Genomic DNA, 16,869 nt, shown 5'->3' with positions numbered 1-16,869 from the left:
ATTTCTGCTGTGGCGACGCCTTGGAGCCGTTTGATGCACCAAATATGTCTTAAAGACAGCGACTAGCCGAGCGAGCGGGCATCGGGCTCACACCTGCTCTGCAACGTTGAAGCAACCGTTTCAAAGGCAATGAGACTGCAAACGGTCGCAATAATGAGACTGCAGCATTCGAGGTCAGCACACCCCTGCATGAACACACACAGACACACAGCTACCTCTGTCTGTGCTGAGGAAGGGCCTTGGCGTCCACGGCAAACATCTTGGACACGAAGACGATGACAGGAGCGTTTTCCTCACTCGAACACTGCAGGAATGCTGGGAAACACCAGGAATGAAGGAAAAGAGTCAAACACACAGCGACAGCTGAAAACAGTGAGCTGCTTCAACAACAACACGGCGCTGAAATCCAAACAGACCACACGCCCGACGTCACAGCGCCTTCGTCGCCCTGATGATTACTGCGAGACGTTAACGCCACTGACCCACCACACAGTCACTGACAAACAGCTGCTATCAGTGGGTTCAACAATAACTCTTTACAATCACTGATTTTAAGGCATTTAATGGTGATTATTAAGGAGTTGTGATCACAGACTGCATGACGAGGCTCCGCCGAATGTCAGATTAGTCTGAAGCGTCTAAAGCCGACCATAACGCAGCCTTAAATAAAGTCAGGTAAATCAAATCAGCTGATGCAGGATCTGCGCTGTTTCCCATATCTGAAGGCTGTGCTTCCTGTTTGATACCAACGTGAGGCTGAATACGACCAGGACAAGGTGACAGCGAAAAGAGGCAAAAATATAAAAGAAAGTAAAAAAGACGTCACAAAAACAAATCTATCAAAATGTGTTTGAGCAGGAGGTTAGTAAGAAGACGGCGACTCCTCAGGGCGGGGCCAGTAAAACAGCTGATATGGTGTCAGCAGTCCTGATTCGCTCAGAGCTACACGAGCCAGAGGAGGAGACACCATCGATCTGCACAGATGATTGGGACGTGCAGAAGCATGCTCATAAAAGAGCTCCTGTCATTGGTTAGAAATCCCAAACAAATACTGTGTGTGTGTGTGTGTGTGTGTGTGTGTGTGTGTGCATACCCGTTTTCAGGTGTTGCGTCTGCTCGGGCAGCGAGTCAAAGCGGCGTGCTCCCACGCTCATCAGCTTCTCCACCCTCTCGGCCGCCATCTCTAACGGACTGGGGAGCTTCTCACACACCATGGCTGCAGCGTGTGTTAAAGATCACCGAGGACAGGCGGGACAAAGATGTCGTGCTGACGTCCTGCCGAGGGACGCGCTCACCTCACAGGACAAAGGATACAAAGGACGGCCTGGGAAACGGGTAACCACTGGCTGCAGATGGCAGACAGGAGGACTTTGGGGTCGGAGTGACGCGAGTCTCTGGCCATCACCTTTACCCCGAGTGATGTCACCACCTTCTCCACCTTCTCCTTGTCTCTGGGGATTTAAATAAAGAAAAAGTTCTTCCATTACGGCCGCGGGGTCGGGAACGCGTTCCCACCTGTTCTGAGAACATCACAGCTTCTGTGTGGAAACGTCCTGACAGCTGAGAACAGTCTGTGGAACACCGCTGCCTCCTCATGTTTCTTAGAAAAACTCATTTTACATATGCAAACAACATTTTACTGAAATAATACAAGTTAACCAACCTCCTGATGACGACCGCATCATATAAGCTCCAAATGTTATCCAGCACGAGCTGCACGAACAGCGGCTTCTTTCCTTTGGCCTGCAGGGACGTCGCACATGGAGGAGAAAATCTGATCAATGCAAGGAATCGTTTTCCTACGAGAAACAAACCAAAACGTGCCAGAGGAGCAAAGACCTCCTGGAACCAGGACCATTCAGAACGTTTGCTGGATTTGCCAAATCAGACTTTTTCATTGTGAGTTTATTCTTGGGCTCTGTGTGTCTTTACTTCCTGATTTATTTTGAAGGTTTTCTGTTTTTGCTCTTTTGCCGTTCACCTCCCTGACGTGTTTGTGAGGTCATCGCGTCACCTCCTCGTGTTCTTCTTGTCCTTTGCTCCTCCCCCTGTTTCAGCTTCCCTCTTGTTTTATTATTGGATGCTGGCCATCGTGCTTCCTAGCCAATACGTGATTTCTGCACTGATGTCTGGGGCAGCTTTGAAACCTTCCCTATGAAATGGATCATTAATACAGGAGCACCTCAGCCCGTGAGTGTGGACCATCTGAGGTGCAGGAATCTAAAAGGCCAACATGGCGTGCTGCACGCATCAGCAAACGGGTTCCTGAAGCCTGGAGGCCGGCTCGGGACCACGACCTGATTTATTGTCCGCTTTACTCTCTGTGAGCATCATTTCAAAAATGAGCATCTTGTTTTATTCAACAAGACTTAAAACTAGCAAATGAGACCATAAACTGTAAAGTGTTTACTGTAATCAGAGAGCAGGAGGCTCAGAGACGTCTGCACGATCAGAGGAGTTGCCCCCTGCTGGACACTAGAAAGAATGCAGGGACCTGCAAAGCAGTCCCACGTCCACTTTGACTGCATTCACCATAAACACTGCACGACTCCACCTTTAAACTAAATATATTCACTGACTTCATGTCGTTATTCAGGTAACATGTTTGTGCTCTTTTCATTCTATAATTGTTGAATTAACAAAGTAACATCAGAGAAGCTCACTGATGCAACACTTCTCATCTACTTCTGCTGAAATCCAGCTTTTACCAGGAACATCAAATCAACAGGTGAGCACACGAAAGCCTGTATGAGCTGTAAACACACACAACACTAAACCATGAGGTGATATATCCATGAAAAGAGGGAAAAAACACCCAAGAGACAGGACAGAGGACGTTTTTCTGCAGACACACAGCGACTGCATCCAGCTACGATTCAGAAGGTCAGCCCACACAGCTCATTCCCATCCTGTGAGTGTGCTGCTAAAAAGCCTCTCCGTGTCATTCACGGGCCGGCGTGCCTGTGAATGATGAGCGAGCATGAATAAGAGGTCAGCCCCTCCATCGCTGCTCTGTTTTGTAGGCACTGACGCCTCCTCCGCTCGCCCCTGACGGCTGCAGCGCTGGCCAGACGGAAACACACCAAAACATTCATCATTCAGGGCCCGAGGAGGGGGGGGGGGGCAGCCAAGCGTCTGCTGGGAAACGTGGCCGGTACCGGTCCAATCCAATAAACACGCCGGGTCAGTCGGGACTTCAGCCTCTCGCCGTGCAGGAGCAGAAGAGCTACGGCTGGTTATTAACACACACTGTATATAAAAGATGGACAAATCCAAAACGCTATCACCGACTTTTGTGATTCGACCTCTGTGGCTCCAGATACGAGGAAGTTCCCCACCTCAGACACAGATGACCTGCTGTCAGTGCTCGGTGACATCCACATGACATCCTTGAATTTCACTCTCAAAGCTCCGCCTTCTTGGACGGCCTGTTAGTACAGTGACCTCACAGCAGCCATATTATTGGTCACATGATGCCATTAAAATGCTCCAACAGCACAAAAACCAGCTGCTCTGATCTTTTAATGTTTCACTGAAAACTTTCTTTTTCCAATTTCACCTCGATTCATAAATTTCTGCCTTTAACGTGGCTGCATCTGTCAGTCTGTCTGATTGAATGAATGAATATTTTCCTGTGTAAACTCTGTTTATAAGGTGCAATATAACAAAATAATATAAGTACAGTTCTAAGTTATTATTTCTTTGCACGTGCACGAGACTGAAATGTGACCTGATGGTGGCGCTAAGAATCAGTGAGTCGTTTTCACTGCAGGCTAGCTGTGGGTAGAGGTGGGCGGAGCCTATCACCCTGATGCTGTTCACCTGGGCAGGTTGAGTCTTGGTTATTTAAGCTGCCTCCTCAGTCTGAGCCACCGTCGTCATCCTGCTGCATTTTGGACTCAAATCTTTTTAAAGTGCGACTTCGTGACCGTTGGTCTCGACTGCGGCGTGCTCGGCTCGGTGAGTACTCGGACCGCCTCTATGAGAAAGGCTGCTGGGTGTGGCTCACCCACAGGGTTCTCTGGTTAGGTGGAGTTGGGGTTAAACTCCTTTTAATGCTGCTGTGTGCCCACTTGGCCTGAATGTGGATTATTTGTCTGAATTGCTGCACTTTACACTTCACCGTGGCTCAAAAGTGAGACGCACCAAATAAAACACTGAAGCGTTTAAGTGGAGAGGCCGGGTGTAAGTTTGAAGGCCATAAATGTAGCTTAGCATTCACACTGATCCTGCTGTGTCTGAGTCTGTGTTAAGCTGAGCTTAAACCTGCCTGAAGCTGTTTGTCTCGTTTGTCTCAGGAATAAAAGTCAACTTTGAACAACTGGCTTAATGTTGATGCCTCAGTTTAAAATGACAGATGTAAACTACCTCATCGACACGGTGATCCTGCCGGCTTCAGCTTTTCATTATTTTTATATTGGAAACCTTTACATGACATCACAACTTTAACTGCATGCATCTGTCTGTGCTCCCTTTCAGGTGTGCACGTCTGACAGGTGAACCTGCTGCAGGAGGTGCACAGAAACAGTTTAAGGAGAAACTGCTTTGAATTTCAGGTTTTATATGAATTAAACCCCTGGTGCAGTGATGTGGAGAACATCACCAGCTGATGTTAAACTGCTTTATTATGCTCGTCTCATCAATTGTGACTGAAAGACCAGCTGATACTGGCAACTTAAGGACTTTAAGGTCTTAAAATAAAACCTGACAGCTTTGACTGTTCTCGCCTTTTATTGGCTCGCCAATGATTTCATGACCTGAATGCCGTTTCCTGAGTTGGAGGCAAAGCGTAGCTGCCTGTACTCCTGCAGTGTGCTCGCTTGTCTCTGAGATTCTTCTGTCCATGTGCAGAAACGTGTCACCTTTACCACGGTCTCAAACACCTCATCCCAGGAAGCTCTGACTGCAGACGCGATTCTTACGCCACACAAACCTCCCAGCTGTGTCACCTGAGCTCCTTTCATGATCCTCTTGGCTTTCATGCTGAGGTAGAAATCTCCCCACAGGGTTTTCAGTAGCACCTCCTTCTTGATGCCCATCCTCTCGCTGTAGATGTGAGCAAACTGCCGGATGCTGGAAAACACAGAATCAGCCTCATGAACATCCAGAAGCTTTTTTTTTTTTTTTTTTTTCCCCTAAAGGCTAACAGTGACACAGATGTGAACTTTAACCCTGGGCTGATCAGCTGAGCGGAGCTTTTGTGACCATTTACAGAAATGAGTAAAAAAAATTATTTTATATTGAAATTCATGCGAGGTCATAAATCTAATTAAATCTGGTCAATGTATTTTACTTTGAAAGGCAAACACTCAGCTGGGTCTGTATTCATGTTACATTTAAGAACGGCGCCATCTGCTGGATGATCTTCCTGAACTGCACCCAGCCCACAGGGTGCAAACGTGTACACACAACTCGCCTTATTAAACTAAACTGGTGCTTCTGTTTAGACTGAAACCAAGCTGACCGCACTCACCTGCACTCACCTGTCCTTCTGGTTTGCGTGCACCTTTATTCTGCGTGAGGGTTTTAATGAAGACTCTTCCTGCACTGCTGTATATTATGCATATATATATGCACATCTGCATTAAAGGCTCATGTCTTTCTGCACAGAATAATCTGTAACTCCTGTGCTCAAACCAAACTGTGGCCCTAAAAGTAACTCCGGTCAGTTAATTTACACAAGCATGAATATCATGGCCTCACGAACCGGCTGAGCCGCGACACCAGAGTCTTTCAGTTCATGTTCTGAGTCCTGCAGCCTGCAAACAAAGCTTTGCTCCCTCCGTGAATAGACGCCGCCTCACCTGAAGCCCCAGCCGTCGATGGCGCTGGCAAACACCACGTTTCCCTGGTCGGGAGAAAAGTAGAGGTGGGAGTCGTCGACCTCTTCGAGCCCGGCGCTCCAGTCGTAAACCTGGTCTCCGCTCGACTTCTCGCCCTCTTTCTCCTTCTCCTCCTTCCCCGCTCGCTCCTCCAGAACTTTAGATGTGAACAAAGTTCCCGTCACGGCGTTCACCTGCAAGGACAAATCACGGCGGTGCACGAAGCGTACGATTCAGCAGGTGTTGGTTAGAGACGGTAAAACGTGGTTGAGACCGGAGAGCCGGGTCCTCACCTGTTCCAGGATCTTCTTCAGGTGAGTGTAAGCTTCCTGAGACGTTAGCTTCAGCTCCACAACGAGCCGATCAATCTTATTAATGACCAGAACGGGCCGGATGTTCTCCAGCCACGCCTGACGCAGCACAACCTGGGTCTAACACACACACACACACACACCTGTGTTTGAGAGCTCGTGGTGAAACACCTTGGTTAGAAATCAAGACCGCGTCATAAACACAGACCCTGATACAGAAACTGTCTTGAAGTACCAGCAGAGGACGATAACGACGATTTGGTTTTAGTCACATTTCTTGCTGATCTCCTGAGAGAAGCTCACTTCTGACGACAGCGATACTGAGATGGACTGCTGAGGAGTCCCTGTCAGTAAGTGCTGCTGTTAGCATCTGTCAGCCAGCGGAAAAGTGGACCTAACACAGCTGGACTCTTATGCGATGTCTGAAGGCGGGATGATCAGGAGATGATGATGATTGAGGTGGAGGAGAAGGACAAAATGGAACATGTGCAAAAATAGTCGGATATAGTCTGAAAGCTGTCTGTGATGTTTAAATTTAAAGTAACTTATAAGCCGTATGATGACTGTCTCCAGCCACATGCGTAAAACATGATTGGGCAGAACGTTGACGTCCATCTGTCCCTGTACTCAACATGGCGGCTTCACCAAAACTGGCTCCCGCTGCGATCACGGTTCTGCTGATGAAAATGCATCATCTTGTTGGAAGATGTGATTACACACTAACGTGTATTTATGGGCACTTATTCTATTTCATTATGATGATGACCTGAGTGGCTCTGTGAGCATCTCAGGAGGCTGAGGTTCCCCTCAGCCAATCACAAATCTCCACTCAAGAATCTAAAACTCGCTCTGGTGGCGGAGAGTCCCAGACTTTTAAGCCCTAAAGGGGATGTGTCCCAAGAGGGTCACGGATTAGAAATCCCTAAGAGGACGTCTTAAAGAAGCTTCTCAGATGAGAGGTGGAACATCTTCAAGAAACTTGAAGTCCAGACGCTTTTCTTTCCGAGCTCCTTAAACTGCCAATGACTGAATCCACAGTAAATGACATTTCTCGTCCTTAAAGCGCATCTCTGGAACAGCAAGGTAGCAGATTTACCTGCGGACACACTCCCTCCACCGCATCGACAACTACAACAGCTCCGTCGCACAGCCGGACGGCGGTGGAAACTTCTGAGGAGAAGTCGACGTGACCCGGAGAGTCGATCAGATTCAGCAAGTACTCCTGATCTTCTGAGACGAGGCACACAAACACAGAACGGCAGTTAGCATCAAACAACACATCAGCATCCAGCACAGGTGAAGGACGACCACACGGGGGCGTTTTTACAGTTAAATTCTGGAGCCTATCACAGCTGTTATAGGGCGAGAGGCGGGGCACAGCCTGAGCAGGTCGCCACCATCACAGAGGAGAACACGGAGACGCAGACAACCACTCACATTCACACCTGTGGGCAGTTTAGAATCACCAGTTAACCCACCGCCACTAACTGCATGTGTTTGGACTGTGGGAGAGAACCCACGCACACACGGGGAGAACATGCACTGGATGCAGATACATGAGCCAGTCGGACGAATAGCACGGGGTTAGTCCCGAGGTGAAGTGAACACCGCCGAACAAAGGAGCGTTACCGTGTGAGTAGTGCAGGGAGATGGCGCTGGACTTCATGGTGATTCCTCGGATCTGTTCATCCTCCCGGCTGTCCAGATACCTCAGCTATGAAGATACAGCAAAGAAGAAAGAGTGAGAAACCTGCTCCGACCTGCCAAAGAAACTCTGCAGCCAACAGTCACTAACCTTCCCCGCCAGTCGACTGGATATGATGCCATTACTCGCCACTAAGCAGTCCGCCAGAGTAGTTTTACCTGGAAACAGGCAGAAACTTAAAAAAGACATCCTCGCAGAAACCCTCAGGAACAGAATCAGTGTTTAACACTTTTAAATAAATGAATACAGAACATCTGTAAAATGTGAGTGTTAATAAAGCTTCAAAGTCTTGAGTAGTATAGCTGTAATTAGATATATGAGAACACAGTGATGCTGCCGATGTCAGTCACTTTATACATCACGCCAAATCCTGCATCCCACAGTGTGTGTGTGTGTGTGTTGCTGTCACTCAGCAGCTGGCTGTAAGTAAATGAAGTGTGCCGAATATTAACTTGGGCACTAACGATTAAAGAGCTCCCCTTCTTCATACTCTACCTGCTCGGCAGTCCCGCCGAACAGCAATTCAGTTAAATCTTCGATCGAGTTTGGCTCGTTGTGCTTGTTTATCCTCCCACAGTGACTCACGTGAGAACTGAGATAAATGATAAATAACTTCGACCCACCGTGATCAACGTGAGCCAGGATGCACAGGTTCCTGATGTTGGCTGGGTTTCTCTGCAGGGAGATGATCTTCTCCAGGCTGGTGTGTCCCATCGTGAACACCGACAACAAGCCCACCTTCACCTGCTAATGATGTTAGCCACAGCGCCAAAGCACGGACGGACCAACGGTCACCGGTTGGACCTGATAAGTCCCTGAAACACGGAGTGACGAGAATGAGAGCCGGCAGCGGAGGAGCCGCTAACTCTGCGGCTAACCACCACAAACTCCTCAAAAGAGGAAGAGGAGGAAGAGCACACTTCCGCTCTAAAGGAGCGACGCGACGTCCCGGGAGTCTAAATCAAGCCAAACGCACAAACCGAGCCGGGAAAAGCTCGCATCTTACAAACATGTGTGGGACACCCGACTCACGTTGTTTTCCCGGAAGTTGATGCTGCACTTTAACCACGCCCATTGGAATACGTCCTAGCTGCGTTCAGGAGCATTTGGGAAAAACGAGCTTCGTCCTGGAGCCGCTGAGTTCACGCGCCGCCTCTCTTTTTTTTTTTTTTAATTAGTAATATTAACATACAAACAAAATGCACCATATATTACAGATTCAGAGAATAGACATTTCTTACATATTAGCAACTTTCATACACAGTGAAAAGAAAATATAAAGATGGGGTCACATAATTTAACAGATTATTAACTCACTAAATCAAAATCTTCCATAAAGGAAACAAAAAAAGCAGCCTTTTTCTTTTTAACTAAGGTCAAAGATTTAATCAACAGGTTTAAGTCGTTTTTCCAGTAAGCTAGTGTTGGTTTAGTTTCAAAAAAGCGACATTTATGTATAAAATGCTTGCACAAGATTAATAACACATTAACACCATAATTAGCTTTCTTTTCTTTCAAAAACACTCCAAACATTATCATATTTAAGGTAAATGGGGTCATTTGAATCCCACTGGAATAAAGCCAGGTATGAAAATCCAACCAAAATATTTGTATAAAATTGCACAAAAAGAATAGATGGTCCAAATCCTCCTCTTCTGTTTCACAAAATACACAATTACCCGTTTCTATTTTGAATCTATCACTAAGGAGTCTATTTGTCGGGTAAATTTTATTCAAGATTTTAAATTGGACTTCTTTCCCTTTAGGAGGGATAGGGAAGGTGATATAATCAGTTCTTATTTTTTCAATTTCTTCCCTTTGGAAATCTTTTAATATGTAATTGCGTCTAAGTAAATTTGGAGAATAAAGACTCCTTAATGAAGATCTAAGAAACTTATTATTGCATTTAACATCACAAAATCGAATACCATCTATATATAATTGCCTTAACTTGGGGGAGATGTCAGAATATATTATATCATTTACAACTATGTTTTTAAGTGACAATGGAATGGATTTTATAACCCGATTAAATTTACTTTTAGAACATTGGATATTAAACTTTTGGCAAAAATCTTGATGTCCTAGAACATGTCCTTCCTCATCTACAAAATGAGCAATTGCCCAAACACCTTTTGATAACCAATCTTGAATAAAAACAGATTTTCTGTTCATCAGTATATATCTATTGTTCCAAACTGGGCTATTATGTGGAGTGAAATTATGTTTAAATAACATTTTCCAATAAAGAAGGACCAGTTTATGGAATTCAGAGAGTTTAACAGGTAGCTTAGTAATTTCAAAGTCACACTTTAGGAGAAAGTCGATACCCCCCAGTGTGTTAAAGACCTTACTTGGTATAAAAAACCCAAATGGAGTGTGGATTATTTAGGAAGGATTTTAACCATTTAAGTTTCAAAACACCATTCATTATATCAAAATCAATTGCGTTTCCACCGCCTTCAATCTATGGTTTAACCAAATCATCTTTAGATATATAATGGCACTTATTCCTCCAAATAAAATTAAAATTCAAGCTATTAATTGTTTTAATAACTTTATTCGATATTGATAAAGAGTAAGCTGGATATATAAATCTAGATAAACTATCCATTTTGGTTAATAATACTCTTCCAAAAATTGTGATGTCTCTTTGTAACCACTTATTTAAGATTGTCTTACATTTGTCAACATTATCTAAAATATTTACTTTTTCTAAGACTTTGTGATCTTTTGAAATTGTGATGCCCAAATATTTTACCTCCTTCTTCACCTTTTATATCGTACAGTAATTGTGAATTACACTCCTTTAATGCCAATAGTTCACATTTATTTAAATTTAACTTTAAGCCTGAAGCTTTTGAGAATGTAGTGATTATTTGTTTTACCAGGGGAATCTGATGTTCATTTTTTTAAGAAAAGAGTAGTGTCATCCGCAAGTTGACTAATTATTAAAAAATTATCCATAATCTCAATTCCGGCAACGCTGCTGTTTTTAATTAGAATTGCGAGCATCTCCACAACCATTATGAACAACAACGGAGAGCTTCCACACCCTTGCCTAATTCCTCTTTTGACGCTAAATCTTTTACCAGTACCATAGCCTAATGACACAGAGCTATTTATATCATTATACAGTATATCTATTATCTTCCTAAATTTATCCCCAAATCCAAATCGAGTTAGTGTTTCTAAAATAAAAGGATGTTCTACTGAATCGAAAGCTTTATAAAAGTCCAAGAAAAGAATAAAACTGTCATCACTAATTAGATCATTGTAGTCCAGTAAGTCTAAAACCAATCTGATATTACTATGAATGTTCCTGTCTTTCAAAAACCCTGATTGTGTCTCACTAATTATACTTGAAACCCCTTGTTTGAGCCTTGTTGCAACTGAGCTAGAGAAAATTTTATAATCTGTATTTAATAAAGTTATGGGCCTTAAGTTATCCAATTGTCGTTTATCTTTGTTTGGTTTAGGAATTAATGTAATTAATCCTTGTTTCATGCTAGACATCAATTCTCCCTTTTCAATACTGGCCAGTATAGCTTTGAATAAAATTTCCCATAAGTCTTCCCAAAAAAATTGGAAGAAATTAACTGTAAGCCCATCTGGACCAGGGGATTTATTAAGTTCCATTTTCTTAACAGATGCATCTACCTCTTCAATTCTGAAGTCAGATTCACAAAATTCCTTAAATGATTCATCAATTTTAGGGATCAGATTATCTATTTGATCAAAAAAGACATCACAATCTGCTTGGGAGAACTGTGAGGAGTATAAATTGGAATAGAATGTATAAGTTTCATTCTTCAAAATGTTAGGGTCGTCACATTCAATGCCATCAATTAACAGAGAAGATATAAAATTTCTTTTCTGTCTGCTCTTTTCTAAATTAAAAAAATATGAGGAATTTCTTTCCCCCTCCTCAATCCACTTGGCCCGTGAACGCACAAAAGCTCCTTCTGCTTTATTTAGGTAGAGCTGCTCTAATTTAGTTTGCAACTCCATAAGTTTACTCCTTTCTTGGGTATTTAGATCATCTTTACTACAGCAATAAGTAATTTCTTGGAATAATTTACATTCATATTCTCTTTGCTTTTGACTTATGTTTTTACTGAATTGAATACTAAATTCTCTAATTTTGAATTTAATGAATTCCCATTTACTGATATATCCTACAATTAGATGATCAGCCATAATATCTTTTATAATTTTTTTGACTATGTTGCAGTAGTCTTCATTTTGTAAAAGTTTGGCATTGAACTTCCAATAAGTTATTTTATGTGATTGTCTAATTTCCGATTCTAAGCACAGTTCAATAAAGCAACGATCAGAAAGAGGTGCATTTGACATCATAACTTTTACAGTGTGGCTAAGAATGATGTCACTTCCTAGCCAATAGTCTATTCTAGATTTACAAGCTCCATTTGGTTTAAACCAGGAAAACCTCTTAATTCCTGGATTTCTTACTCTCCAAATATCTGTCAAGTTGTTATTTATCAAAAAATCTATAATTAGGTTATTTTTTGTGGTCTACCTGTCCTTGAGGGCCATCTATCAGTCCATTCATCAGGAGTCATATTCCAATCACCACCCATTAAAATGTATTCTGTAGGGTATCGACCTTTAAGTTCAAAAATATTTGAAGTTATATCTTCTAACATAATTTTATTCTGACTTTCATTATTATATCCATAAACGTTGACTAAAATGAAAAACAAACTTTCAACTCTCATTACAGCAATCAACCAATGACCATTCAAGTCAGTCCGTTGTAGTACAAGATCCCCAGGAAAGTTATTGAATAAAATCGCTACACCCCCCGACCTCGTTGAGCCATGGCTAAACAGGATTTTGCTGCCCCATTGGTTTGACCAAAAAGATACATCACTATCAGATGAATGAGTCTCTTGTAGAAAAATACAGTTTGATTTTTTACCTTTGCAGTACAAAAATAAGGCTTTTCTTTTAACAGATTCTCTTAAACCCCTAACATTTAAAGAACCAAAACAAATGTTAACATTCAACATGAACTATAGACAGAATATCACTCACCACGTGAGAAAAAAGAAAAAAAGACGCGCCGCCTCTCAAACATCCTTAAAGGCTGCATTTTAAGGCCGATTACGTCACAGTGGCACGCCGAAGGCTGTTCGAAATGCGGCCCTCAAATGCGTCCTTCATTTCCCTGAATTTTAAGGCTGTGGCGGAATAGCTTGAATTTTAATTTTATTTGGAGGAATAAGTGCCATTATATATCTAAAGATGATTTGGTTAAACCATAGATTGAAGGCGGTGGAAACGCAATTGATTTTGATATAATGAATGGTGTTTTGAAACTTAAATGGTTAAAATCCTTCCTAAATAATCCACACTCCATTTGGGTTTTTTATACCAAGTAAGGTCTTTAACACACTGGGGGGTATCGACTTTCTCCTAAAGTGTGACTTTGAAATTACTAAGCTACCTGTTAAACTCTCTGAATTCCATAAACTGGTCCTTCTTTATTGGAAAATGTTATTTAAACATAATTTCACTCCACATAATAGCCCAGTTTGGAACAATAGATATATACTGATGAACAGAAAATCTGTTTTTATTCAAGATTGGTTATCAAAAGGTGTTTGGGCAATTGCTCATTTTGTAGATGAGGAAGGACATGTTCTAGGACATCAAGATTTTTGCCAAAAGTTTAATATCCAATGTTCTAAAAGTAAATTTAATCGGGTTATAAAATCCATTCCATTGTCACTTAAAAACATAGTTGTAAATGATATAATATATTCTGACATCTCCCCCAAGTTAAGGCAATTATATATAGATGGTATTCGATTTTGTGATGTTAAATGCAATAATAAGTTTCTTAGATCTTCATTAAGGAGTCTTTATTCTCCAAATTTACTTAGACGCAATTACATATTAAAAGATTTCCAAAGGGAAGAAATTGAAAAAATAAGAACTGATTATATCACCTTCCCTATCCCTCCTAAAGGGAAAGAAGTCCAATTTAAAATCTTGAATAAAATTTACCCGACAAATAGACTCCTTAGTGATAGATTCAAAATAGAAACGGGTAATTGTGTATTTTGTGAAACAGAAGAGGAGGATTTGGACCATCTATTCTTTTTGTGCAATTTTATACAAATATTTTGGTTGGATTTTCATACCTGGCTTTATTCCAGTGGGATTCAAATTACCCCATTTACCTTAAATATGATAATGTTTGGAGTGTTTTTGAAAGAAAAGAAAGCTAATTATGGTGTTAATGTGTTATTAATCTTGTGCAAGCAATTTATACATAAATGTCGTTTTTTTAAGACTAAACCAACACTAGCTTACTGGAAAAACGACTTAAACCTGTTAATTAAATCTTTGACTTTAGTTAAAAAGAAAAAGGCTGCTTTTTTTGTTTCCTTTATGGAAGATTTTGATTTAGTGAGTTAATAATCTGTTAAATTATGTGACCCCATCTTTATATTTTCTTTTCACTGTGTATGAAAGTTGCTAATATGTAAGGAATGTTTATTCTCTGAATCTGTAATATATGGTGCATTTTGTTTGTATGTTAATATTACTAATTAAAAAAAGAAATAAATTTTTAAAAAAAAGAAAAAAAAAAGAAAAGAAAAAAAAAGGCTGTGGCGGTGTCACTACCCGATCCGTAACGGAAACCCGATCTGTACCCCGCATGCGCGAAAGGTGTCTACTTCCGGTCAAAGCATTTTACGATAGTTACAGGTCAGAGTATCTGTTAAGATGTTAAGAATAACAAGTATCTCTTAAAATGTTTCCGATAATGGAACATTTAATATAATGTAGACAAAAACAAAAAAATAAAAAGATAGTGACAGATCAGGACTCCCCGATCCTTACTGCGCATGTGCAAAGTCGGACCGTACAAATCGGGTCGACCCGATCCGTACCGCGCATGTGCAGGGGTTTTCTTCTTCTTCCGTTCGTTTAATGGCAGTTTACTCCCCAGTGTACGAGGATACTGCCACCTGCTGACTGAGCGAATGAACCCTATTGTAAACTGAATTAGCGTCATTACAAACGTGTGTTAAATTTGATTTAGTGATAATCGAGTGTGTTTATGCTTGTCTGTGTGGAGAGGATTGATTGGAATAGTGATGATGATGTCCGGTATCACTGTCAATTGCCAGTAAACACTTCATCTGGCTGCTGAATCTTCACATGACATATTACAAAGTCTGTATTATTAACTTTGTCATTAGGCACCATTCTTCTTATTTTACGGCGCTGTTGTTCAATCGGGGGGCGCTCTCTGTTGAGGAGAAAAGCAAAATTTGTTGCGGATACGGATTATCCATTGTTTAAATGTCCCGGTAGTCGAAAAGGAGGCAGAGCTGTTGAGAAATGCTAAGAGCTAACTGGGCGCTAACCGTGTCATTCAAATATATTGAATGTCGCAATGTTGGCAAAGAGAGGAAGTGACGTAAGATTTGCGCATGCGGGGTACTGATCGGGTTTCCGGTACGGATCAGGGTTTTTTTTTTTTTTAAACTTTATTTAACAAACAATGAGTATACAACATACGAACAGATGAAGTATACAAAACAACAGAACATGAACACAAAAAGCCAAGGGTAAAAGAAAAAGGTAACAATTATAAGAATACACGCAAAAATTTACATACATATATTGTTTTGAGAGCCTTTTTGTTGGTGGAGTCTGATATTGATTGTATGTACATTTCCACATCCTTAAAATAATGACAGAAATATGGTGTTTTGTTAGTAAACTTACATTTATGGATAAAAAATTTAGCTAAAAGTATTAACAAATTTATCATGAAAAAACATTTATCATACTTCTTGGGGAACTTAAAGAAACAGAATAAAACATTTTCCCATCGTAAAGAAAACTCCCTTAAAATATGGACAATAACAAACCTGCTAAATTCCTTCCAGAATCTCTGTGTTAAAGAACAGTACCAAAAAAGATGTGTCACAGTTTCTGGATGATCCCCACAGAAAGTACAATTAGTATTTATGTCCCTTTTAAATTTTACCATGTAGTGACTGGCTGGATAACATTTATGTAGAATTTTAAATGAGACTTCTTTCACCTTATTTACAATCAAATATTTATGGGGGACCATCCAGACTGTCTTCCACTTGATATCTGGAACAAAGCGGTTCCAATAAGATATTATATATGGGAGAGAGAGACGATATCTTCTTGGAATAAACTACGTATTCTCTTATTGCTGTTACCAAGTTCCTGTGAAAAGCAGATTTTTCCTATTGGTGACTCAGCTGGATCAGGGAGAGTGACTGAGGTAGATATTGAGCTGTCAGTGTTTTTATATAACATTAAAGTCCCTGAGGGTATGGCACCAAGCACCATTGAGAATTCCTGAACACTGATTGGAAAATTATATAGTGCAATAAAGTCGTCGTAAGTAAGTAGTTGTCCCTCTTTACTAACCAGCTGAGCCACCAATAGGATCCCATTTTGGATCCAAGTTTCCAGGAAAAGTGATTTATTTTTATATAAAATATCTCTGTTGTTCCAGATAAGGTATTTGTGAGGTGAGAAGTTGTGTTTATAAATGAGGGTCCACGCTAAGAGGACCTGCTTATGGAAGGATGAAAGCTTTACAGGGAGTTTCTCAACATTGTAATTACAATTTAAAATAAAATTAAAGCCACCAAAACGAGAGAAAATATAATATAGTATAAAGTTCCAGATAGAGGTAGGGTTTTTAAGAAAATGTTTAGCCCAATTAATTTTGAAAGTGTTATTTAAAGTAGAAAAGTCTAGGACGTTAAGCCCACCTGATTCGTACTTATTCATCACAACAGTTTTTCTAATATAATGCGTACGGTTTTTCCATATAAAATTAAAGAGCATACGGTCAATATCTTTACTAATTTTCTTATCCAGATGTAAGGAGAGAGCAGCATATGTTAATCGGGAGATCCCTTCAGCTTTAGTAATTAACACTCTACCTTTCAAAGACAAGTCCCTTTGCAGCCACTGGTTGAACTTTTTTAGGGTTTTC

At 41.2% G+C, this 16,869-nt stretch overlaps 1 protein-coding gene across 2 annotated transcripts in view; it reads right to left on the bottom strand.

Moving 5' to 3' along the window:
* efl1 (elongation factor like GTPase 1) overlaps positions 1–8,902 on the bottom strand; it is a 75,414-nt gene extending 66,512 nt beyond the window's left edge. Inside the window, exons 1-11 of one of the 2 annotated variants that reach the window (XM_084926123.1) lie at positions 8,462–8,902; positions 7,929–7,996; positions 7,763–7,847; positions 7,230–7,363; positions 6,116–6,253; positions 5,805–6,016; positions 4,950–5,073; positions 1,664–1,743; positions 1,315–1,451; positions 1,094–1,216; positions 216–315 (exon numbers count right to left, since the gene is read on the bottom strand). In XM_084926123.1, the coding sequence (XP_084782249.1) occupies positions 216–315; positions 1,094–1,216; positions 1,315–1,451; positions 1,664–1,743; positions 4,950–5,073; positions 5,805–6,016; positions 6,116–6,253; positions 7,230–7,363; positions 7,763–7,847; positions 7,929–7,996; positions 8,462–8,552 (1,292 nt within the window). In that variant the 5' untranslated portion in view covers positions 8,553–8,902. The remainder of the gene's footprint in view (positions 1–215; positions 316–1,093; positions 1,217–1,314; positions 1,452–1,663; positions 1,744–4,949; positions 5,074–5,804; positions 6,017–6,115; positions 6,254–7,229; positions 7,364–7,762; positions 7,848–7,928; positions 7,997–8,461) is intronic. The other variant, XM_084926131.1, reaches the window with a different exon arrangement.
* Positions 8,903–16,869: the final 7,967 nt, after the last annotated feature.

Source organism: Perissodus microlepis, chromosome 1 (assembly GCF_051167445.1).
Source record: "Perissodus microlepis isolate ML-2025 ecotype Zambia chromosome 1, ASM5116744v1, whole genome shotgun sequence".
Classification (NCBI taxonomy): Eukaryota; Metazoa; Chordata; class Actinopteri; order Cichliformes; family Cichlidae; genus Perissodus; species Perissodus microlepis.
This window is presented reverse-complemented; position numbering and strand designations above follow the sequence as displayed.